The sequence below is a fragment of the Coptis chinensis genome, chromosome 9, assembly GCF_015680905.1.
Source record: "Coptis chinensis isolate HL-2020 chromosome 9, ASM1568090v1, whole genome shotgun sequence".
Lineage (NCBI taxonomy): Eukaryota > Viridiplantae > Streptophyta > Magnoliopsida > Ranunculales > Ranunculaceae > Coptis > Coptis chinensis.
The window spans coordinates 39227819-39252903 of record NC_141464.1 but is presented as its reverse complement, the minus strand read 5'-3'; the positions used below and the strand labels follow the sequence as shown (position 1 = coordinate 39252903).

At 37.5% G+C, this 25085-nt stretch overlaps 1 protein-coding gene and 1 pseudogene across 1 annotated transcript; both read right to left on the bottom strand.

Moving 5' to 3' along the window:
• Nucleotides 1-3235: 3235 nt before the first annotated feature.
• LOC147475928 (phosphoinositide phosphatase SAC8-like) lies at nt 3236-11904 on the bottom strand (annotated as a pseudogene).
• A 12761-nt stretch (nt 11905-24665) lies between these two features.
• Nucleotides 24666-25073, bottom strand: LOC147475927 (uncharacterized). Its single transcript, XM_086585580.1, has one exon. It carries the CDS (start codon nt 25071-25073, stop codon nt 24666-24668), a length of 408 nt encoding a protein of 135 aa, XP_086441706.1.
• Nucleotides 25074-25085: the final 12 nt, after the last annotated feature.

Here is a 25085-nt window from a genome sequence, read left to right as displayed (position 1 = left end):
AATTTTGTCCGCTCACTTAATAAAATAATTTGTTGCGACAAGCAAGAAATGAACACTGTCAAAGGCTGTCAGAAATAAACCAAAAATGTCAAGGCCCCATTTTGCAAATGACCAAGGTTTATGGATTGGATGACGCTTCATCGCAAGAAGTTGACCCATATCATATATCATGTGTTTGACAAGGCACACACTTCTCGGACAAACGCTTAACATCCTTTGGCATGTATGGCCACCAATACCATTGGGTCATTGCTATGTGAGTGGGACTTCACCCCCGGGAATTCCTGAGCATCGTCAGCTGCATGATCATCGTCGGTAGATACCGAGACATTATCAGTGGCAAGCTCGTTGGAATCATCTGACAGCATAAGTGGTTAATCCAGTGTTGTCGTTACAGTGATGACTTGATTTTCCACGGATAAGTATGGGATAGAATCAGGATGCCTTACATCATAATGCGGATACTGTACAGTAATGATAGATGTAAAATTTCCTGCAATTCGTTGAATGAAGTCTAAATAAACGTCCATTTTATCATTGCGAGCCGCATATTATCATTCAAATTGGCTAACGACTAGCTTAGAATAATTAATCGTAACTTTATTAAGCCTCCGGTGAAGAGTTGTCGTGATACCACAAATGACGGTTTTCGGACTTCGGCCATATTATTTGACGCGTCGAATCCCCAATGTAGAGACCTCTCAATTATGTCTTCATTCAGCTTCAAGATGACACAAACAAGACCGGGGGCAGACTTATTATGTGAACTATCGGTATAAATCTAGCAAGTAGCTGATATATCCGATAAATATTTCAAGTCATTGCCCCTGGGAGGTAATGACAATTAGAGATCGACGTTTTCCTCATCGAGTAATGCTTTCGACATAGGAATATCATCAATAAGAAAATCAGTCATTAGCGAAACCAAAGTTTGTCTCTGTTTAATTGTATGAGTGTCAGAGACAATGTTGTAAACGCTAAGGTAACTTTTCCATTCTATGACTCGATCTGTAGACGTTGCGAAAAAACTTGCGCAGTGGATATTCGACAAGTATAAACTTCGACTATTCCTTCTTTGAAATAAGCTTAAGACGTCTGACAACATGAAACAAGGCCAATGTAATATTTTCAATACAAGAATGCCTCAAGACATATGACGGACATTATCCGTAAATGATGATGATGAAGAATCGTCAGAGGCAATAACTTAGTGCTGAATAATTTGGCGCATCGGTGGAACGGTAGCCGGGTCGTATGCAATCGGATGTTGAAAAGGAATAGGAAGGAGTAGTTTGATACCGCCAGCACTACTAAAAAAAGGGCTTATAAGCTTAGCTAAAAGGTGAGATGTTAGAGTTTTTATCTCGGTTTTCTAGGAAAAAACAACCGAGGTAAAATCCACTGAGGTAATAGAGTTCTACAAAACCGAGATAATAAGCTACTAAATTATCTCAGAAGTCTGACATCTTATCTAAATATATTATCTCGGTTTTCTAAATAAAACCGATATTATATAGAATAAAACCGAGATAAATTGTTGATTGAAACCAATTAGTATTGAAGAAAACTGAGATGTTTTTTTTTATTGAAATCGAGATAATATTAAAAAATAACCGTGATAAATTCTTTTGATAAAGGAGATTGTTGGACAACCTTTTATCTCACCCTTTGTCATTTTTTGTTGGTATTGCTTATAACAATTAACCAGAAAATAAAAACCTGTCCCAAACCACCACATTCCCTTTCATATTCATAAACATCAACACCAATTAACAAAAGCAACCCAACATAAATAAATTCTTTGAAGAACTTATTTCATTAAGATAAGAAAGAATAATGTCGAACATGAACGTAACTTTCAAAAAGTACTAGTGATCAGTCAATTATTTATAGAAACTCAAATATTGTATCAATTACTATTCTTCGAACTATAATAAGACATTTTTTAACCTTTCTCTATATATGCAGGAAAGGAGACAGATGGTTCCTGCTGAATTTCCTACTCAAAAAAAATTTGAGAATCCACAACTCCCAAGGTATATATTCACGTCGGTCATCAGCTGTGAAAAGTTATAGGCTCCAAGACTCTCTTCATCAACTTTAGTAAGTGGAGACGAATATCCAAAATGGTCCTGATCCATAAGAGAAACATCATTTCTAACAAACTCATCCTGTACTAACTTCTGAAAGAATGACCAATGTTTATGCTCAATCCAGTTCCATCATTGTACAACAGACTTATGTTAGAGGAGTCTTCAGTCAATCTTTCCTTTGAAAATATATCTGATAGGAAATCCCGAGGGAATCGGTCATTGATGTCAATAAGAATATCTCCACGCTTGGCAACCGAGGACTCAACTTGAGGTGCATCTTTAGTGGAGGCCCCTGCCTGAACAGAATTATTTGATTGCTCAAGAATCATTACTATATGTGTGTCACTGGAAGCTATATATCTCACCCCAATGAAGCTCTGGTAGGATAGATGTAGGGTCTTCACATTGCTTAGAAGTTACTTCTAAGCAATAGAACCACACAATAAGAGAGAATATAAACAAAAGAAGAATATCAAAAAAAAATGAAGGGTTGAACAAGTATAAAAATGTTGCAATAGTGACCTTACCATAAACTTTGGCAACCGTGGTCCCAGATTACTTACAAAATCTCCATCTTTCTTAAACCAATCGACCTAAGAGCGAAAAACGTTGTTAATAAATAGACGCTTTTGTGCATTTAAAATAATATAATAGAGATAGGAATTGCAGAAATAACATTTGTCTTCACGTAGACGATGAGGCACCATTGACTCTCAGCTTGACTTTAAGTCATAGTTCAAAGTCAACAATATAGTTCACTAATTGCAATTCATGATGATTTAACTGTCAACACTTTATATAAGAGCCTGATCGTATTTGGAGAAAAAGATGAGAGCTGATAAGACATTCAGCTTACTTGTTGGTGGTTGCCATACACTAGATAAGTCCCATATGTTCTGCCAGACGTGTTAGAGTCTGGAAGTGGATTGTAGCATACCCATATCCTTCAGAAATCTGACTTCCATAATATGTTCCACTCCACTGATTTCCACGATTCACCCTCAACTGGCAAACAAACATAAAAGAATCATCACAAAAACTGATAACAGAGTGAAGATCATAAACGGTGAAGAAAAAACAGCTTTGTAACCATTTTGTCAGTTTCATTTTATTTTCCTTCTCTCTCTTTGTAAACAAGAAAATCACCTAATCTGGGGAACCTTTTGCTTTTCAGTCGCAAATGCCATGCTTAGTTGACCTTCATCACCATGCTAAAACAATACATAAAAATTACTATAAGTTAAAACCGAGAAATATCACGAAATAAACCAATCACTTGATGACTACAGGATGAGATGACCTTTTTAAAACACCTACTGGCTCTATACTGGATACAATAAGTTAATAACAGTGCATACAAGTGAGACTTGCCTGAGAAACATGTTCCAGATAAATCCCAGTTTTGGGACAAAAACTGTCATCATCCCAATAAAAGAGAGAGCTCGAAAACCCTTGCAGCATTTGAAGGACAGCTTGAACCTAACAAGTTGAAAAAAAAAAACCTTATTTAAGAGAGAGTCTTGAGTATCAACAAGCAATCATAATTCAAATAGTGTACCAGTTCAACTTCATTTGTTCTCAATGTGGAGATTGGTCCCGCAAATGGAAGTCCCTTGGAATATAAATTATGGAGTCTATATATTAGACTTACAGGAACTTCATCCTTTTTCCCACCTGGGGAACAAAAAATACAACTGATTACTAGTATTTCCACACTCAATAACATCAACTATAATAATAATAGTAATAATAATAAATAGACGTACATTCATAGTCCGAATTCAGGTAGGAATGTGGGATCCCATATATAGACAGTAGCGCTGGGACTGGCTATATCACACTCACTTCATTTATATATGAATTGCATTATTATATCAGTTAATGACATTAGCCATCAATAACCAATGATTATTTAGAGCGTCAAAATATCATCAGAAGTTTGCAGATCAAGTCCAACAAAACTCTGACAACCATAAGCTTTTCTAGCACATCCAAAATTAGTGAACTACTATTTTGAGAGTGGTCTGACGTTTTGTGAAGATCATAAGAATGGTAAGGAATGTTACCTCAATACCTCATTACCTCCTGTACATTCAAAATGTAAGACAGCCCATTGGGCTAGCCAAAAACTTTTGAATTTTGCCCCAACCAGTGTTAAAGTTGAAATCCAATACTCAATATAAGCCCATGAAAATTCAAGTAGGTTTGAACTTGAAAGTTGAACAGTTGTCTGTAACATGTCAAAAGTGCAGACACTGTACTCAATGTAGCACAACTCACATAGGAAGCTTTCGAACTTTCAAGAGCTCAAAACACTTTGTAAAAAATTTCAAACCAAATTGTTGCTGCTGATATGAAAAACGTCTCACCACCCCCCTCATCTTTCAAAGGAACCATTTCACATCCAAAAGTGAACAATTCTAAATTTCCAACAGAACCACCGATATCCGACACAACTATGAATAATGTTCGAAACCTTCACCATCTAACTATCCCCAAATGATCCCAATACCACCATTCAACGGTGGTCACCTTAAAAGGAATATCACTTCTACCCATTCAACTCTTTCCAGCCTCTACCAAATCATTCCCCATAATTTCTATTTTAGTGTTCCCTCTCTTATCCAAACCAATCAACTAAAAAAACCAAATGACAATACTACATTAAAAATTAATTGGCAATAAAATATAATGTCCAAGGAATGACAACAGTATCAAGAATTTAAGGCATTAAAATTAGAATGTCATGAATCGAGGAGATGAATTGTGTTGTTTTTATCCACAACTTGAACCTTGCCCCTGGGGGATATGAAGGTTTTCTTAAATTGCTCCTGCTATGTTAAGTATATCACACGCAGGGGTAAATACAAGGTCCAAACGGACACATTACAAAATAATATACAACGAACAAGTTGATGTAAAATACCTTGTAATCTAAATTTCTCAGCCCAGGTTTGACTTGATTGGTTGACATCCCGATCTTTCAAATTCGATAAGGTCAAATCTATGTCAACCAAGGCATCTCAAAGAAAAGATGGAGAAAGAAATGGACAAAATTGAGAACAAACATATACAAATAACTCTCTCTCTCCCTGAGTTCGCTCACTCCCCAATTGCATTGAAAGATTCTAGTAGTAAGTCGGTGTGACAAAGATATGACAACAAAATAAGTCCCAATTCCCAACAAGATATGGACCCAAATCAAGACTTGCAATGTACTTTCATGAGTAGCATACATAATACAGATATGATAAGCCAAAAGAAAAGTAGTGTACCTTGATAAGAGCAGCATATCTAGAGTTGAATGAGCTAGGTGGTTTTTTAGGCTGGTCATCACCAAACCTGATAATTTTATCCAGTACAATCGCTGCTACAATACACATAAGAGAACAAACCCCTAGTGCAATCAATCAATATATTAGTGGCATCTAACATAAGTACCTTGATAAGATATGGTCCTGATCAACATAGTATACATTTCTTGATTTTTATCAGATCAATCAGTAGAGCTAGAAGAAGATAATTGGAGTCCAGTGATATCACCAGTTCGATTAAAATCTGATGATTCTGATTTGGTCTATGTTTTGGAAATACTCAAAGCTTTTGATTTGATCGATGATTCGATTTGTATTCCTTTGCTTGAAAGACAATGCTACAAGACTAATTCCTCTTATTTATCCAAAGTGCATAGGAAGCTAATCTTTGATACAATTACAGAAATTCTAGATAGAAAGAAGTAATTACCACCTTGGAAGGCGGTTTCTTGCATAAATCCCACAACAACGGGGAAAGCTTTTCGTTTCGCAAATATGGTCGAGTTCTCAAGAATACGAGAGCCATCTTTTGGCGTAAGACTTGTCCAAGTCATCGTGGTGTGGTTAAAAAGGATTTGGCCGATGAAACCATCAATGGATGGGAAGATTGTGCAATACAGACATCGGAGGTGGTATTAGACATTGAACGCTCAATATTCAAGAATAATCAATTAATCATTGACAGCTTGGGATATTTGAGGTTTCCCAAGCTTGGGATATTATTTGAGGTTTCACATCTAAATATCCCCAAATGGATTTCAATGTCTGAGTGGAAAGGTAAAATAAAAGTCTGCGAGTGGGTATTTCAGAAAAGGGACAATAGTAGTAGGCAAAATAATCAATTGTTAGACATCAGATCCAGGTTCAATTATGATGTTCACTGAAGGCTGATAAAACTTCACCTTCAATCATTTAAATTGATAAAGTTTGAAAGAAGAGGTAAATGACACAATAAAAATAGAAAATACATGAACACAAAACCTTACTTTGTCAGTAAAATCAACAACCATGGCCTCTCCGTATCTTTGAATGAGATCATTAAAATGGCGTTGAACGATTTTAGGCTAGAAAGAAAAGATTACTGCATATCATTATAGAAGCACTGTGTTGGAAATACTACAACATTCATATAACAAAAAAATAAATAGTCACATACTGTTTATTCATGATTGACGATTTTGATCCGTGGCTTGTAGCTCAAATCCACGATTTGCTCCCAAAGAAGTGGAATTGATCCTCGAACCTGAAACACATATTCTCAGCATCCGTTATGAAGAGAGGAACTTATCTATCCAGGAAAAAAGACAATGGAAATCTAGTATATCTTCTGTTGCAAATGACCCGCATATGTAAAGAAAGTTTGGAGCAATTTCTCATGTGTGAGGTATGGACAGCTTTATCCCAAAAAAATTCTGAAGTCACCAATGCTTAAGGTGGAACTGTTAGATAGTATACATGTAGTTACCGGGAACCATTTCCCAATCAACTAGCGGTTTCCTAGGAAACCCCCTCCGGTTTCCCAGAAGATCTCATATCACAAATAGTTAGGAAACGTATTTCCCTAACCTAAGGAGCTAACAGAAAGCTTATACTTCATTAAAATATAAAGATTGCAAGAATTTACACTGTGTGCAAATAACAGTAGAGTTTGCAAGAGGTACAAAAAAAGTACCTGCAAAAATGAATACCTAAAACCTTCAATCTCCAACAATTGCTCTGTCTTAATAAAGTTAGTAGTGTCCCCTTCAAGGTTAGCTCCTCGTCTCCACATTCTTGTTCCTAAAATTCCGCTAACCATGTCAAGATTAACTAAGTTTAGGAGTGCTTCTATATAGCCATAAGACTTTAATGTATATCAACAGGTTTCACTCCTTGTACCTAAACGCCTTGTGCACCTCCTCGAGATTAAAGTAATTTTAGCAGGAGTTCTTTAAGATTTTATCTGCAGACACGAAAACCTAAGACTTGGTTAAGTGAAACAACTCTTTCTCGTGTGGCGATAGCTCCACTGGTTTTGACTGCAATCTTAAAGACCAACATTTATAGCAACTACAGAAGTACAAAAGTGGAAAGCAAAATACTTGGAATCATAACCAGTAATACTCTTTAGGATACTTCCTTGTACTAGAGGAATGATGAATGCATCAAGCTACAAAAACAAAAAAAGAAAAGTACTTTTTTAGTCCTATATAAGAATAATTGCATTCTTAGCTCACCCATATGAGAATAATTTATAACTTTATACTAAAAATATGTATAACCTTACACTCGATTAGCTCTTCCAACAAACTCCTGTTCCAAACAAATCGAGGATCAGCCTGGTATGATACCAAACGTTAGCTCCTCAAGCAAATCAATAAATGGTGAATTTATCATGTGTCGGCGAGTGAGCACGGATTGTCGGGTTGAATGAAAGAAATTGTGACCGACTATGAGATCATTGCAATAGACTATACCAAGACTGTTTCCAAAGTGGTTTCCTTGCCCTTCCTTACGCTAACTTCCCCTGTTAGCTGCAAGTCGGTAGACATCGAAGCCGCGACACCATCGATTTGCAGTTTGACACAATATAAACACGAATCTGAACCTAATAAGTGAAAATATTCTCATACTAGTTGCAGTCTACTTTAAAATGCTGCTTAAAGGACTCACTTTAATGTAAGGTCTGTTTCATACGAATAATACAACCCTAGTGTTGATTCCATTGTCCTTAACAGGCTCATAAAGTAAGCTTCATCTCTTTTCTGTAGAAAAGCAGTGCTCGCTTCTTATTCAAATAATTGTCCAATCAAACTACAGGAACGATTGAATTTAAATGCACACAGAATACAGATATAAACCTAGACTTTTGTCTCCCCCTCTTCTGAAAGGGAATTAAACCATGAAGTATGAAGTGGAAGTAAGGAGGCCTTTTTCCACAAATACAAAAGTTCTTACTTCTTGACAAGATGAAAGCCTCAAAATCCCATTGCAGGCCATAAACTTCATAGACATTACTCGGAAAACGGGGAAACCAAGATAAGTGCCAACCTCCTTGCGAGAAGTTATTACAAGTAAATATGTTCCTGTACAAAAAATATTATTAAAAAGTTCTTTTTTCAACTGACTTCACCAATATGACTAGGCACATATCACCCCATCCATCTTACTACCATAATAGCATAAAGAATCTAAAGTAACAATATGGCAGAGAGATTGCATTAATGTAAGACGATAAGAACTATAATAGCACACTAGCCTAGTAGTCTCCCATTATACTATTGCAATTTTTCCAGTGGACTACAAGATAAAAAATTAACTAATATAAGCAACCCAAGTTGGAGCAAAGCAATCAGGACCTTCTCTTGTCCAATTCGATTCTAACAAGGACTGGGAAGTGATAAAAGATCTGCAAATAAATAAATAAAATGTTTAGCCGCTAATTCACTACTCAGGATATAACAATGGCAATAAACAAGCTGAAAAAACAAGAGTGAACCTATTTACAATTGAGAAAGCATATCAAATGGTTCTACTACCCAAATACAAAATTTCATGACGAAAACCTTGCATTCTCAACTTACGTAAAACCAAGTTGCAAGGGCAGAAGTTTACCCTGAAAGCTAAACTTATGAGGGTTGCAATTTTAACAGATTGCAATAAAGTAACATAGATTGCAAAGCTATGAATTACCAAGCAAAATGAGGTAAACTACTGATATTCCAATGAGAAGATTAATGAAAGCAAACATATTACAGAAAGGGTAATCTTCTTTGCTCCCAAATAAGATGTAGGAAACATAAGGACTAGCAAGTATGAACCACTGGAATTATGCTTAAGATTTACCATTGGGGATGATCTCATAAGTCCAATTTCCATCTCAAATATAAGTTTTCAATTTACAGATTCAAACATTAATTTCTTGGAAGTACTTAAACTGATTACTACCATATAATGAAGATTTTTATGTTTCGAAATCCATCATTGATGCTACAATAAAACTATTCTGAAAAAAATCAAATGTAAAACTGTTACCCGAAATGACAAGTCTTACAAGTAGTTTAGAGTCAAGTTCCAGGATCTGCTTCCCCACTTTGTTTGAGCCTATATATAAAAGTATAATTAGAGACATTAGAGTTGTACTGAATATCAAATGAAGGGGGTCTGATACTTGCCAAAAAAGAACCATAGCCTCATTGTGTGGTCTGAAATCCAAGACCACATAAGAAGACTAGGGGGTTGTGCAAAAGGTAGCTTTCGATATTTAAAAGTAGTATTTGACTTTGGGTGGCCAGAACTCTAAATTCTCAGGTGACCGACCATTTGTACATCAATGCCTCATTGCTTCCACTAGCAGCCAATGTTTATGTTAATCATGTTATTAGACACAAAGTTCGTTTCATCTTATGGAGGGCAACTCGTTAACAAGCTTATCGATAGCACTATTTGTTCTAATACTATAGGCCTGGATCTATTCTTAACTCCAGTGGGTGTTACAGAAACTGCGAGTTCAAATACCAAGGAAAAGGCACAGACGAACTGGAAATAGAATGAATGATTCTTATTTTAAGTAATGAAGACAATCCAGCAGGTGGAATAAGTTCAATTCTGGTTAATCGGAAGAATCTGTTTGGTCTCATACTCTCATCAGCTATTTGTGTGCAATCACGTTACCTTAAATAATAACACTAGCTTGATATAGTCATAGATACAAGAAAAAAGCTCGCTATGTACAAGAAGGCCTTATCTGAAAAAAGATAAGAGTAATACCTGCTCAAAAGCAAATCAAGTTGAGGCAGGACGACCAAAACCTCCTCAGATCCAATTTGTTTTAACAAGGAATGAATAGCTGATGGAAAAACTGCAAATCAGTTTATAAAGGTTAGGCACTAACTTATTTATACATGAATTTTCAAAAATCTGACTAGTTTTGAACACTATATAATCTCCTAGCTTAATCTAAGATAATTTTAGTACCTGAAAACCCAGAAGAGTTGTTAAACTGCTGAGTTGAAATGGGTAGTGGAACATGAATTATTTCTGAGTCGTGCGAGAGGTGAAGAGGGCAAAATACACGGATAGTGGAGAGCGCGCGAGATAGCTGGATTAAAAATACACGAAGAGATATATAGTGGCCATGGAGATCGAGCGAGATAGTTAGCGAGATAGTTGGGATTAAAAATAAACGAACAGATAGCAAAGAGCGAGATACTTGGGATTAGAATGGCAGTTGCCATTATCGTGAGTTCGTGAATGATATCGATATTCCTGATCGAGATAAAGAGTACTGTAGAGCGGGAGTTCAATTTTTTTTGGACTTATATTTTTTTTGGGATTTATGTTTTCTTTAATTTATTCCGAGATATTTGGTATAATAGCTATTATATCATTTTAGTGCCGAGATATTTTGTATAATAGCTATTATATCATTTGAGTGCCGAGATATTTGGTTTAATATCAATTATATCAGTTCAATGTGAGATAAATTAAATTTCCTATTATATCAGTTTTAGAATGGTGAGATAAATGAAATTTCCTATTATATCCGTTCCACAATGGTGAGATAAATGAAATTTCCTATTATATCAGTTCCTATCCACCAGTGGTAAAATCCATATATTTTATCTCGGTTAAGTAAGAGGTGAGATAACAAATTTATACTCATAGTTAGTACCTAAATTACAGGACATATTATCTCATTTACAGGACATATTATCTCTCTTATCAGCAGAACCGAGATAAGGCTAATTTTAGAACCGAGATAAAAACCCTTTTTTTTAGTAGTGCAGGTTGACCTGGAACCGCACATTCGCGATGATCGTCAGTAAGTGCATCGAGAACTTAGGCTCGTCGAGTATTCGTCATAACTTTTAACCACGTGGTCGTGGGTTTTGAATAAGAACCGCAGACGGCGCCAATTATGTTTCGACCAGATATGATCAAAACATCAAGTGTTGATAAAAGAGACGAAGAATGTAGAAAAGTAATTGGAAAAATGATGGTGATCGGGGGAATGATGAGACTGTACCTTGCGGTTGCCTACGTACCCAAATTATCAATGGGATCAAGTCTCAAGAACATAGTTTTGTATGAAAAATAGCTTGGTATTTATATAGGTATAGTGGAGAGTCCTTGTAGCTCAAGTAATCTTGTAGCTTGTGTAATTGTGATAGACTATAACTTTCAACTGATAATTATCTCTTTGATAAGAAATGAATCTGTACATAAATCAATGTACATTAGTGGCAAGCCATGTGGCTAAGGTTCAGCCTTAGACACATGAGTTAATGAGTATGTACATTGATCCATGGTATTGCAAATTGGGTTTTAGTATTGTCGATTAAATGAATAAAATTGAGACTCCTACCAATGGACATTTGCCACGTAGGTGGGGGTCGAAACACTCGCCTCCCTCCATTACCTTTCGAGTGGCCTCCTTGAATTGGCTGCAAGCTACTGGGATGCTGCCCCCCGCATGCCCCTTCAAAAAGAAGTTTTTTAGTTTGGGAAAATGCCATCCTGACTTCAGTTTAGATTAAACCATTTATTTGAACTTCCTAAGAAACAGAGAACAATGTAGTACAAAACATTATATATAAAGCTAGGTTACATTGACACGGGTAGGTGTGTCCGTATCGGACACAAATACTAATTGTCGGACACGGCAAAATATCAAAATTCGAGGTAAATTACATACATTAGGTGTCCGACACGGACACGTGGATATGTATCTGACATGGATTTTTTTCAAAATATGGCGTGTCCATGTAACCTAGATATAAAGCAAGACGATTGTCACATGCATGGCCATCATTTGTAATTCTTCTCAGATTTACTGACAAGGCCAGCTGTCATTTGTAAGACTTGATCATGGATATTTTAGGCCAGCAGAGGGTTGCTTCCAAGTTCAAAAGAAACAGTTACATAACAACAATTTGAAAAAACTGCAGAGCTCTTATAGGATCTTGAATATAATGATATTAGGCATTGCGATGGTTTATATAAAATGTCAATGTTTGAACATGGGGTATCCTTTGCGGCAAGTTTCTAATTTATCAAATGCATGTATGTTGATCTCATTATAGTAGTTACACTAACACTTAGAATCTGCTTTTAGTGTATTTCCAAGGATCGGTATCTAATAGATTCAATGGCTACTCTGCGTTGTAGTCTTAAATATTTGAAGTTTGATATCCCACGAAGTAAAAACGTAAAACAAGTGCTAAGTCTCTTACTGAGGGGTTATCCCAACCTGCAATCTCTGCACATACGTATACAGGTACCACTATAGCATAACAACTTATTCGTGGGTCAAACACATGTGTGCATATAGATAATTATCTAACTCATGAACTGTTGATAGGGATGATATCCGACGCACAAAGTGCATAACATTGAAGGATATAGGCAACCAGAATAACTTTCTGATGAAGATATATTGGAGCACCTCACACAAGTCGAACTGGAAATATACCAACAAAATGAGATTAAACTAGACGTTGTTACATACTTGCTAAAGAAGGAAGGCTTTCTGTCGAAAATGAATATCGATTACAAATGCTGTCGTGGAAGAGATTATGATATAAAAGACTTTATTCAATTTAGAAAGAAATTGATGAGATTGTCCAAAGGTTCTACCTGTTTAGTCACTGTTAATGGACCAAATCTAAATATTATATGTACATAACTTTATGTCTTCCCTAGCAGATTAATATGACTCGATCCTATTTTTTAAACACCTAGTTGCTTGGGTTGTTCTTTAATTTTCACTAAAGTCAATTTAATCAACCAAATAAGAATATCAAGGTCCAAGTCAGCCCTGGACATGAAAGGAGTTCAAGCTAAGTTAACTCATTCAACTTTAATCACACATATATTACCGAAAGGAAGATACTAAAACTAATCAGACTAAGTTCTGGAAAAAAACAATTAGCCAACATTTTAAAAATGCCTACTCTGTAAGAAAAATTACAGCATTCGTATTGTTATTATGAAAAGATTACATCATAAAAAATGCCTCAATAGCTCCTTATCTAACGCATTTCGAATTTGTCCATCTCTAGCCTTTGAAATCTATCATAATCCTCTTATCTTCAGTTCTTAGACAATTAGAAGTCTTATACAATTAAAAGTCTAAAACTAATACAAGACTGAGAGACTTAGAAATCTTAAAACTCTATTACTATCTCAATACCTACGAATCTTTATCCAAAAAAAACTATAAATCACAAACAAACACCGTACTCCACTAATCTCCAAACCTTCTCTCCTCCAAACAAAGGTATTATTAGAAAACGCAACTACTATACATATAATAAATTCTACAATTTATCAAAATATTTTGACAGTTTTTGAATTCTTCATTTGTATATTGCAGGCTATTCTATAATTCCAGTAAAGCAATCGTACAGGTACAACATTTTCCTCTTATTTACAAAATTTATAAAATAACAGATCATATTAAATTAAGAAAATTAATTGATTGCTTCTTTCATGTTTGTCAATTGGGAATGTCATTTTTTTATAGACACAACTAATGTTCAAGAAGAGAGCAATCTGTTATGTTTCTCTCACATTAATGTCATGGCTTTTCTGTACATGATATGCCAAATACTCCTACTCCCTATCAGACTATATATAACTTATGGGTACTACTTTCGCTTGATACATTTTATCACACATTAATGTAAATTATCATTAGCTAACATTAAAAGTCTGTGTCTTATCATAAGGGTGTAATCATAATTAGTCAAGTGCATAAATTTAAAGAACCATATATTAAATATCATAAGTTTACCCTTGATATATATTTTTTTGACATTTATTATTATTAAATATTGCAGGATATGGATTACGAATATAAATACTCTACGTCACAAAAAAAAAATGCTTGAGGAAATACTTGATTCACTTCACATAGAAGAAGCAACTTACACCTCAAAATTTGAAGACAATCTACATATATCTCAGGTTACCATATTAGATGACTCCAAAACAGAAACCATATCTGGAATTCCATCAACAACAAAAGAAAAGTCTGAAAACTCAGCAGCATGGAGTGCAATCAATTACCTAAAAGACAAAAACCTTTTTGAAATTGAAGACTTCAACTACAAGGAGCTGAATGAAAAACGCCAAGAGATTGAAGAACAACAAAATCAAATCTCAGAACTACGTAAACTAATACTATCATTATGGGTGAAAGAAAAACTACAAGAAGAAGAATGATAAAGCTCCGTCAAGGGATAAAAGACTCGAGGAAGAGAAAGCAATATATTATAGATTTATGCATTGACAAAAATAATTGATAATTCATACAACATTTATGATTAATTTATTATTGCAAACAAAATTTGTTTCTTATTTATAGATTTATTTTTAATTCATTTGTACTTATTATTAAATTTTGGGTCTATAAATTTCCCCTCACAGGTAAATTATTTAATGTTACTAGCCTCCTTTTTAGGCTGAAAAATAATTGCAAAGAAAATGGATTATCAAAGTGACAATGAAATTGATGGATATTCGTATGTTCACTTTCCAACGCAATATGTTTGGAACAACAATAATAAGGTTTGTGATATTTAATTTTACATATTACATGTTTATTTGTAAAAAAAATATTCATTAATAACTTCTCAAACATGTTTATATTTTCAATACCTCTTCAATTGTGACTTAAACATTCAGATATGGAAAAAGAAAAAGATCATTCCGTCTGGTAGAAACATATACTATATTGAGGAAATTCAAGGTAATAAAATTTATTTTTTAAATTTACAATATGGATTCAAATTTATACATTCAATTTTATAGGTACAACAGGTCAGTACAACAACACAAGGGCTATCAAGTATCTGTTTGAATACATTAAACAAGGGACAAACAAAGCAACTCTGAAAAATCAATGAGCTCTTTGAAAACAAAGAAACAAACGATAAAGGAACATAGTAAGGAAGAAGGAAGAAAAAAAGGGAGCGACAAAAGAGCAGTACTTCAAAATAATGCCATCATTTTTTTTTAATTGTGATCAATCACATTTTCTACATAGAATTTTCCTTCTCAAAGATGTTTTGTTTATTTTTCATATTTTATTTTATTAGTTTACACCTACTCTTCTTATTCATTTTATGTTTGAGAAAATTAAATAAAAAATTATTACAGGTCAACTACATGGATAGTCTAGATGACGATGGAAATTGTAACGGAAGCACAATCATCAAGAGTGAATCTCCACTACAACATTATGCAATTACACTTGCACAGAAAAAAAATTTGATATATCTATCAAATTAGAGCAGAATCGATTGCAATACTACACAATGAAGAAAAATACAATTCTCAAAGAAGACTATATGGGATTATCAAATGTGCAGGAAGATATATTCTGAAAAGAAGAGATTGAATATGTCAAGGGAATTATGAATAGGGAATGGGAATAGTTTTTAGAATTAGTTTAGTTATTTTAATATTGTTAGTCAATATTTATGTGAACTTGCTTCAAGTATCAACAAATTTATTTTATCTCCTGATTGTTTAGAAGGACTTTCGTCCGCCTAAGCCTGAGTTCAACACCTCCGCAACCAGCGATGGCACCTATGTCCAATTTTCAGTATTTTATATAGATATGAGTTCATGTGAAAATAATATTACCTCAAGATCCTCAAGAGTTAAAGCGCCCTGTTTTGGAATTGTGCCTGCCTCCAAATTAGACATCTTTGAGAATCTACAAATTCACTTTCCAATGGTGGCTTTAGAAATATGACGGGATATTAGTATATATGAATATTAATATACAGGTTTCAACTTTAGATACGCATAAAATTGTGAATTAGGGGCTCCAAGAAATACCAGTATGTAACGATATAGATTCAGGATGAACTAGTCCTCTTCATGACTCATACCACTTCGGAAATGGGTTACTCCAACATCTGTCTGTTGGTTGTATCTGAGGTCACTTTGTGGAATCAATATGTGACCCATTTACAGCATACCCAGTCCTCCAATTTCTTTTGGTGTATAAAAGATGACGGGAGGGAACCTACATAACAAATTATTAATTAGGACCTACCTAAAAATTCAAGAAATTCAATTAGTAAGAAGGTAACCATATTTCCTACCTGCTAGGCATCTTTGAATTCAATACAATTTTAATACGTGTTTGGATTTTATTTCCACATTTGACCACCAAATCTAACAGTTCTTGCGTATGTACAATTGCCTCATGGAAGTATGTCATAAGACCTGCCAAAGGCAATCAAAAGTACTTGAGTCTCTGTGATATCTCAAATTCTACATCTACAAATAAAAAAAGAAAGAAAATACAAGAAAAGAAAACTGAAAATTAAATGAAAACCAAAGGTAACAATGTTACCTATGAGTGCTGTATTCCATTTATTGACGATCTTTGTAAATGTTGTTGACCTTGACAACATAAGAATCTGGCTGACACGATTTTCAAATACTTTCATGTGTTCATCATCAATTATTAAATGGGCCACTGTAGTATGCTATTTTGTTTGCTCATTCTGCAAGTTCCAAACCCCATCTTTTGTGTTGCTGAAAATGTGTTTGTGGTTGGGGATAAATCTCATAGTGGGTCTAAGTTAATTTATTTATTGCTCCATGATCCGCATTACAAGATGTGGAGGCCGGGTTGGGTATGTACCGCGTAAAGACAACAGAGTGGAAGAATAATCAACAGTTCTGTAACATGGGAATATGAGTGACACAGCCAATAGTATGATGGACCAACTACCTACATACAATCAAACAATCGAGGCATGTGTGGGGTTCCATGGTACATTCTCAACAAGGAAACAAGTAAAATTCAAAAAGGATAACTGGATAACCATATGCCAATTGGAGATTTTGGGGCAGAAGAGAGGACACCACAAGTTCTGGAACTAAGTGAGTGCGTAATAAAAAATCGAAATGCTTGGAGAAGGTACATAGCTTGCGGGGTTCAACAAGTGAGGCACGACAAAGAAAGGCATTGTCCACATGCAAAAGATGTAAGATATCAGGATTTATACAGAGACATTTATGTCGTTTGTCAACGATGGGTTCAAAATCAGAAATCAGAAATTGAACAAAAAACAAAGAACATATCGCATTTCGTTAAAATGGTACCTGAAACAGAGAGTGAACAATGAACAAACTAACAACATTTTCTTTCGTAGATAAAACCCTACGCCTGAACAACCTTACATCAAGCTACCATTGAATGAGAAAGAACTACATATTCAATTTTCAGCAACAATTTTGAACAAATTTATTGTACCTTGATGTCACTTCCACGGAAGAGTATGTACTAGGCTGACTCTTGCAACTCATTTGCCAGCTCCCCCAATCTCCTTACTTAAGTTAAAGTCTCCGATCTTGGGTCGTGGGAGTGTGTTCTGTAACTTAATTTGAATATAAGTTGACGATACAAATACCCGCTTAAAATTTGAATATAAAATATGTTGGGCCTAGGCCCAATAGTACACGTAGAACTAAAACTAATGTGAGACATTTCCATTCTTACTAAAAATGAGAGAGTTTACTGACTACGCTCTCGGAGTGAAACTCTGATTGTGAGATGGGGAGAGGATTAAAAGAAGGTCTCCGATTTTCTTTGGAGTGGGACTGTTTAAAAAAATGCAATGCAAGGGGTTGAAACATACAATTGTTAATTACACTACACTGTTGGGTGGGCTGGGGAAAGTTGGTAGAGCTCAATCTGTTCAAGAGCTCTTTGAAGAAATGATGGGCAAAGGAATATCTCCAGATGTTGTTACTTACACTTCCATAATTCATGGACTTTGTGTTTCTGGCTTTTTTAAGGAAGCCACATGGTTTCTGAATGATATGTTGAATAGGGGAATTCCACCAAATGTCAGAACCTATAGTTCTCGATTTACGGTCATTGCAATTCGGAGCATTGGCAAGCAGCCAGTAAATTTGTCAATCAAATGGTGGTTTGAAGAATTCCACCTGATGTTGTGATATTGAACATATTGATTAATGGTCTATGCAAAGCAGGAAAACCTGATGACGCACATGGACTATTAGAAAATATGATTCAAAGAGGTATTGAGCCTAACAAGGTCACATATAACACACTAGTACATGGATATCATTTGGCGGGGAAACTGGATACTGCTTTGAAGCTCATTGATTCAATGGTGGTTAAAGGTCTTCAGCATGATGATGTGAGTTTGTTGTTCTTTTCATGGCTTACTTTGACCCTTGGCAGATTTAGTATAATGCCTCTATGGCTTCACTCTTTTGTCATCAGGAGCGGATCAAAATGTTTATCAACTCTTATTTTTATTTTTGTTCTTTGTTATTCAGTTCACTTTACATCTTTTGTTCTACTTATTTGTTTTATTCGGGCAGACATTGTGGCCCCTTGTCGGTTTGCAATATCAGATTTCAAAATTTAAATGCAATTTGAGGATAATTTATAGGAAAAAAAACTTTAAACTTGAGGGTTCCAAGAGACTTCCAGTCAAATTATCACATTCAGCCATTGAGACTATCAATTATTTGGGTGTTAGGTAAGGTGTTTCTCTATGTTGAAAGAGGGATCACGTCATGAAACTGAGCTCAACCAATTGTTGCATGAGTGGAGTCAGTTGGGATATAAAGTAATTGGATCAGTTTGCAATGTCTCGGTGCGAGCCCAAAGAGATAAATTAATGGAAGAGACCTCATCAGTGTTCAATGGGAAGCTTAACATATTGGTGAGTTTCACACTTACACTCAAATAATTTTTAATTTTCTTTATCCAGCCTATCCTCACCCAATGTAATAATGCCTAAGAGGAGATGATACAAAAAATACGGTGAAAAAATAAGCATTTAACAAAATTACTCGCGGATATGATGAACAAAGAGCAAACGGTAGACATATACAATAATGTCAAAACGGTCATAGGTTTGGTAGCCTCTTCATATCATGTAGTCTTTGATGAAATAATAGTATATACTTCCTATATACTTACTATATGACAAGATTTAGTCAAAAAAAATTGACACAATAAAACCAATATGACGTTCCATATATATTCATTAATTGAAGGATCTATATTTGAATATTCTTATATGTTTTTGTGTCTAGGATAACCCCTGCACTAAAAAGTTACTAAAGCTTGAGGGCAAGGATATGACATCATCAGCCCATTCAGTAAGTATACAACTGAGGTGACCATGGGTTTACCATGATGAAGTCCAACTGAAGTGAAGTAGCAGCTTATATTCAAGAGTAAGCTATGGGTTTAAGAACTCTTCTTCTTCTTCCCCTTTCAACCAGGTATGTCTTTCAAATCGTTTTTTGTTTGCATAATGATAATACCCCTATGGTGATATTGGTGTATTTGATTGATGATTGTTTTTGATTGATTTCTAGATATTTTAGGACACAAATTTCTAATTTTGTTGATTTAAGAGACACCTGAGTTAATAATGATAGTATCCATTTGCCTGGTAATATAGTTTTTGAAACTGAAGCAATATTGTTGAACCCAGAACAAAGAAAGTAACCAAATTTCGATTTCTCCAACAAAAAAATCTTAAACTATCAGTGACAGTTTGTTGTTGTCAGCCAGATCACCTCACAGTCCGATAAATTAGTCTCAAGTAGCTGAATGCTTTAACTATCTTCGAAATTGGATTCCGTTATAGAACTCATCTGCCTTTTAAACATCCAACTTCCTGATGCATTTTCTTATACGATGTCCTACAACAGCAACACTACTAAGGGATTATCTTAGATGGACACCTCACTTTTTATAATGATTCGGACAAAAAAAACAAACTCACGCCCAGTTTGGGGAACTGTTCGCGTAACAATCCGAAGTAAAAGAAAAAAGAGAAATAAACCTTTCGTCAAAACAGACGAACTCTGAAGATCTAGAGAAAAAAGAAAAACTTTCCAAAAAACAATAATGAAAGTTGTTATTAATTTGTGCTTTAGAGTTTCTGAAGCGAAAACAACAAAATTGATATTGAGAGTTGAACTCTATACTGTATGCACAATGTCACAATTCAATTTCCACGGATCAAGATTATGGAATCTTTTAAAAGTCCAAGATTGTGGGTGCGTGGATCCCTCTTTTAAAGGTTCTCCACATCAATTTCCTCCTTTAAACTTGCCTTGAAAAGATGGGTGTGGCCCTCAATTTTGAGGGCAATGCATTGATAGCTAACTTTAAAAAAACACGAAAACAAATGAATTTTGGGGAAAGATTTTGAGCTTGGTTAGGTTTAGTGAGGCAAGAATTTTGGTTCCATTTTTTATGAAGGTCAAGTCTATTGTTTGAATGGGCTTTCTACTTGCTTAGAACACCTAAACCACATTATCTATGCAACCACCTAAGATACAATGCTCCTCATGGCTAATGTTCATGTATAATACACTGGCAGCTATAGTAGTAGACATTGTAACATTGAGCCTGTTCTACTATGGGTCGTGTATTTGATTGCTTTGATGATTCAGGCTGATTCATCAACAAAAACAGGATGTTTTGATCTAATCTGCTCAGGATTTGTTCAAACTAGCCTTGAGATAGTTCTTTGTGCCAGCATTGATACTGTTTTGTCGTAATTTGACGACTAATATAAAATATCCATTTATCTCTAGCAGGAAAGACTCTTTACTCTTTAAACCTGTATCGACCTAAAAACTCCTTCTCTTATAAGTCTCCAAAGGATCTATCCTTATCCTCTTTCTCTTCCTCTTTTTCTCTTTTTTTCTCTCTCATTTTCTCTCCTTTCCTTTCACTGTGCGGCCCCCCTTGTTCCTTCCTCTCTCTTTCTTTTTATACCCCTTCCTCTCGCTTCCTGGCCGTCCAGCTATCCCCCATCCAACCATTCCTCTGTCGGCCGTACCCCTGACACGCCCGCTCTAGGGTTTCCCGGCTATGATCGTCTACCTCTCGGGTGGCCTCACTAAGCTGCACTCCATTCGGTGCCCTGCGGACCTAGTCCTCCTCTAGGTTCAATTCCTATGCTCTTGCTCTATCACGCTATCCTACCTCCTTCATGATGTCCGCTGACCTGGCATCATTTCCTCAATTAAGCCCATACAAATGCCCCTTCTCGATTCCGCGGTCCTATTTATGGACCCGGGGTCGAGAACCCATTTCTCCTCGTTCTCTGCGCCCCCTGGTGCACTCCTTGGGTTGCGTGTGAGAATGATTGTACTCATCACGCACGCTCTTCGCCGCCTCTTGTACCTCGTGCTGCCAAGTGTCTCCTTTAGACTGACTCGCTGTCTTGTCGCCTCGGTTTCCTCATCCCTTCCAATTACTCTTCTACCCAGTCCCTTCGATTTTCCCACTCTTTCAAATGATGCCTTTACCCCTCCACTATATAATCCCCTATACTTCTTCTTCCTCTCCCACTTCACCTTCTTCCTCTCTCTCCAGCTTCTCTTTATTTTCTTTTTTGTTTTCTTCTCACTGCTCTCTTTATTCACTCCGGCCAACCTCCAGCTAGTGATCACCCTTCCCCTCTTTTTTTGGTGAACTTCTTCCTTCTTGAGCATTCCACTCGGGCTACACTCTTCCTTGGTAAGTCTCTCTGTGCTTAAATCTCTTTAATTTCCACTTTTATTTGAAATAATCACCTTCTCGAACCTGTTCGTCTTCCTTCGATGTCGGTCTTTGAACCCTCTAACTCTTCGTCCTCCCAATCCGGTGGGGGTAGCGTCTCCGCCCTCTCCTGTTTCGGCTGTGGTCCCTTCCACCTCTGGCCGTCCAGCCTCTTTACTGCTGCCCCCTTCTCGATTCTGTAAACCTAATTTGGCCGCAATTAGGGCTGCCTATGGTATTCCAGCCGACATAGTTTTAGAGCACGTGCCCTCCATCACCCATTACCCTCACCTGGTTCCCCGACGTTCGGGGTATCTTGTAGTCACGGTGGGTCAAATTGTAGTCGGCTTGCGACTACCTCTTACTCTGTTAGATGTCGAGGTATGTAACTATTTCAACATTCCTCCCTGCCAAGGCATAGGAAACTTTTGGAGAATTATGTATGCTGCGAACTCTTATAATAAGACCGGGGACCCCAAAATCACGAGCCGCGACATCTTTTCTCAGTATTACATCAAAAAGAGCACCAAAGATGTCGGGGTTGGGTACTAGTCTTTCTGTGTGCGTCCTTGAAAGAAGTTTTTCTACTTCATGTTACCACCTCGGATAAAGTATGGCACCACTACCCGTTGTATGTGTCAGGCCACTTTCTATCCGCGGATCTTCCCAATGATTTGACTCTTAACCATCTCGCCTTCAAATCCCGCGGTGCGTATCTCAGTTCTCCCTTTCTCTCCTGATGTATTATTTCACTTTTTTCTAATTGCGGTTTCTCTTCCTTGCATAGGGTGGCGACTAGATTCCAAGTCCCAAATCTACTCTGGTATTTCCAATCCTATCTTCCAACGACTCTGCGACCTCGGACCTGACCAAGCCGCCCACCTAGGTATTCACCCTACCACAGCGACCCCACTTCTACAAGTTCCTGAACTCCAACATATAGGTAGTTTTTCTGCCCCCTTTTACCGCCCTCCCCCTCCCAAAGAACGCAAACCCCGAGCCTCCCCTAAGAAAAGGTCCCGCTCCCACGCCCCACGCCGCAACCGAACCCGGTCTGCTACCCCTACAACTGTCTCCCCCAGATCCCAAGATAATTCCGCCTCCTCCGCTCCGGAAGGCGTCCATTCATTCCGCTCCATCTCTGACTGGGACGATCAATACCACAACTCTCCTACCGACGATATGGATGTACGCACGCAGAAGTTGTTTGACAATGACTCTGACGATGAGGAAGTTATTGAAGTTCCATCCGGGAGGTCCCGACTTCCATTGAACAACCGCCCTCCAAGAAGCCGCGGACCTCAGTACCTGCCAAGCCCGAGCTCTCCACACAACATGACCCTATTTCTGGTGACCCCGCCCCCAACCCTGCTACCCGGCCCCTAGTCGTTTCATCACCCCACTCGCACCGGGCTGGCAAGGGACCTACTTTTGCGCCCGTACCCACAGATGCCCCGGCATCCTCCCTGCCAACCTCCGTGTAAAAAGAATTCGCCCGAACGTCTTCAATCAAAGGTACATGGACCAACCACCCGAAGTGAATATGGACGATTCAAAGACCATCAACGACAATGCCGTGGTTGCCTCTTCTTTATTTTACAACTCTCACTTACCCCGCGACATCGCGTATGCAGACGGCGACACGTTCGACTCGCATTGCACTTTATTGTACACTAACTGGGAAAGGGTACATTTTTTTTTTTTTTTTAATCTTCTTCTCAACTTGTGGAATCCTATTAACGTGTCTCGAGGGTCATAAGATATTTTTGGATATCTCTCCTCATCTTTTATGATTACACGGCTTCATCAAAGGTCCCGAATCAAACTTCTCTTTACCTTTGAAGAGGGAGCTAGATGGACATTTACTGAGATGTGCTGAAACATGCCGAGGACATTCTTTTTGCCCCCGTGTTTCTCGAGGGTAGGTCCACGGGACGAATATGGCTCTTACGCTACCCATCTCTGGTCCACGAGGAACTCCTCCCGCCCCATGGTTTGCTCAGGCTACCGCACCTGTAGGGAACACTCTATTGCCCCACGTGTCTCTGACCTCTCTGGTCCGCGAGGGGCTCATCCCGCCCCGCGGGTTGCTTAGTCTCTTACACTTGCTAAGAATACTCTACTGCCCCACGCATCTCTAACATCCTTGATCCGCGAGGGGCTCATCCCACCCCGCTCGCTCAGTCTCTCACACTTGTTGGGAACACTCCATTGCCCCACGTATCTCCGACACCTTTGATCCGCGAGGGGCTCAGCCCGCCCCGCGTCTCTGACATCTCTGATCCGCAAGGGGCTCATCCCGCCCCACAGCTCGCTCAGTCTCTTACACTTGCTGGGATCACTCTATTGCCCCACGTGTCTCTGACCTTTCTGATCCGCGAGGGGCTCATCCCACCCCACGGGTCGCTCAGTCTCTTACACTTGCTGGGAACTCTCTGTTGCCCTATGTGTCTCTGCCCTCTCTGATCCGCGAGGGGCTCAGCCCGCTCCACGGCTCGCTTAGTCTCTTACACTTATTGGACACACTCTTTTTGTCCATATCCATATTCGTTCCGCTGATCCCTGGTTTGCATTATTCCCTACAACATTGCAGATAACAAACACAATTCCATTCCCAAAAGTGTTGTGGTTTTATACATTTACATTCAGTTGTTGTCCTCTATTTTGGACCTCCTTACATTGCTCAAGATTTCCTTACATTCAATTGTAAAACTTTTTCAACAGTCTTATATTCCATGGCTTCTCTATCAGCTTACCATTCGTGATCCGCAACTTGTAGGTTCCTGACCGTCCTGTCTCTACTACGGTGTATGGCCCCTCCCAAGTTGGACCCAACTTCCCATCCTTCTCTTCTTTAGTGCTCAGAGTCACTCGACGCAGCACCAATTCCCCAATCTTGAAACGTAGTGGCCTGACCCTTTGGTTGTACTGTCTCTGTAGTCTCCGGTGATATTCTTCCAGCCAGATGCGAGTGGCGTCTCTTTTCTCTTCTACCAGGTTCAAGTCCCCCGCCAGTATGTGCCAATTCAACCCATCCTCCACCGCCTTGGTTCTCATCGTGGCCGCGATCATCTCCGAAGGAATCACGGCTTCAACTCCGTATGCCATGGCAAATGGTGT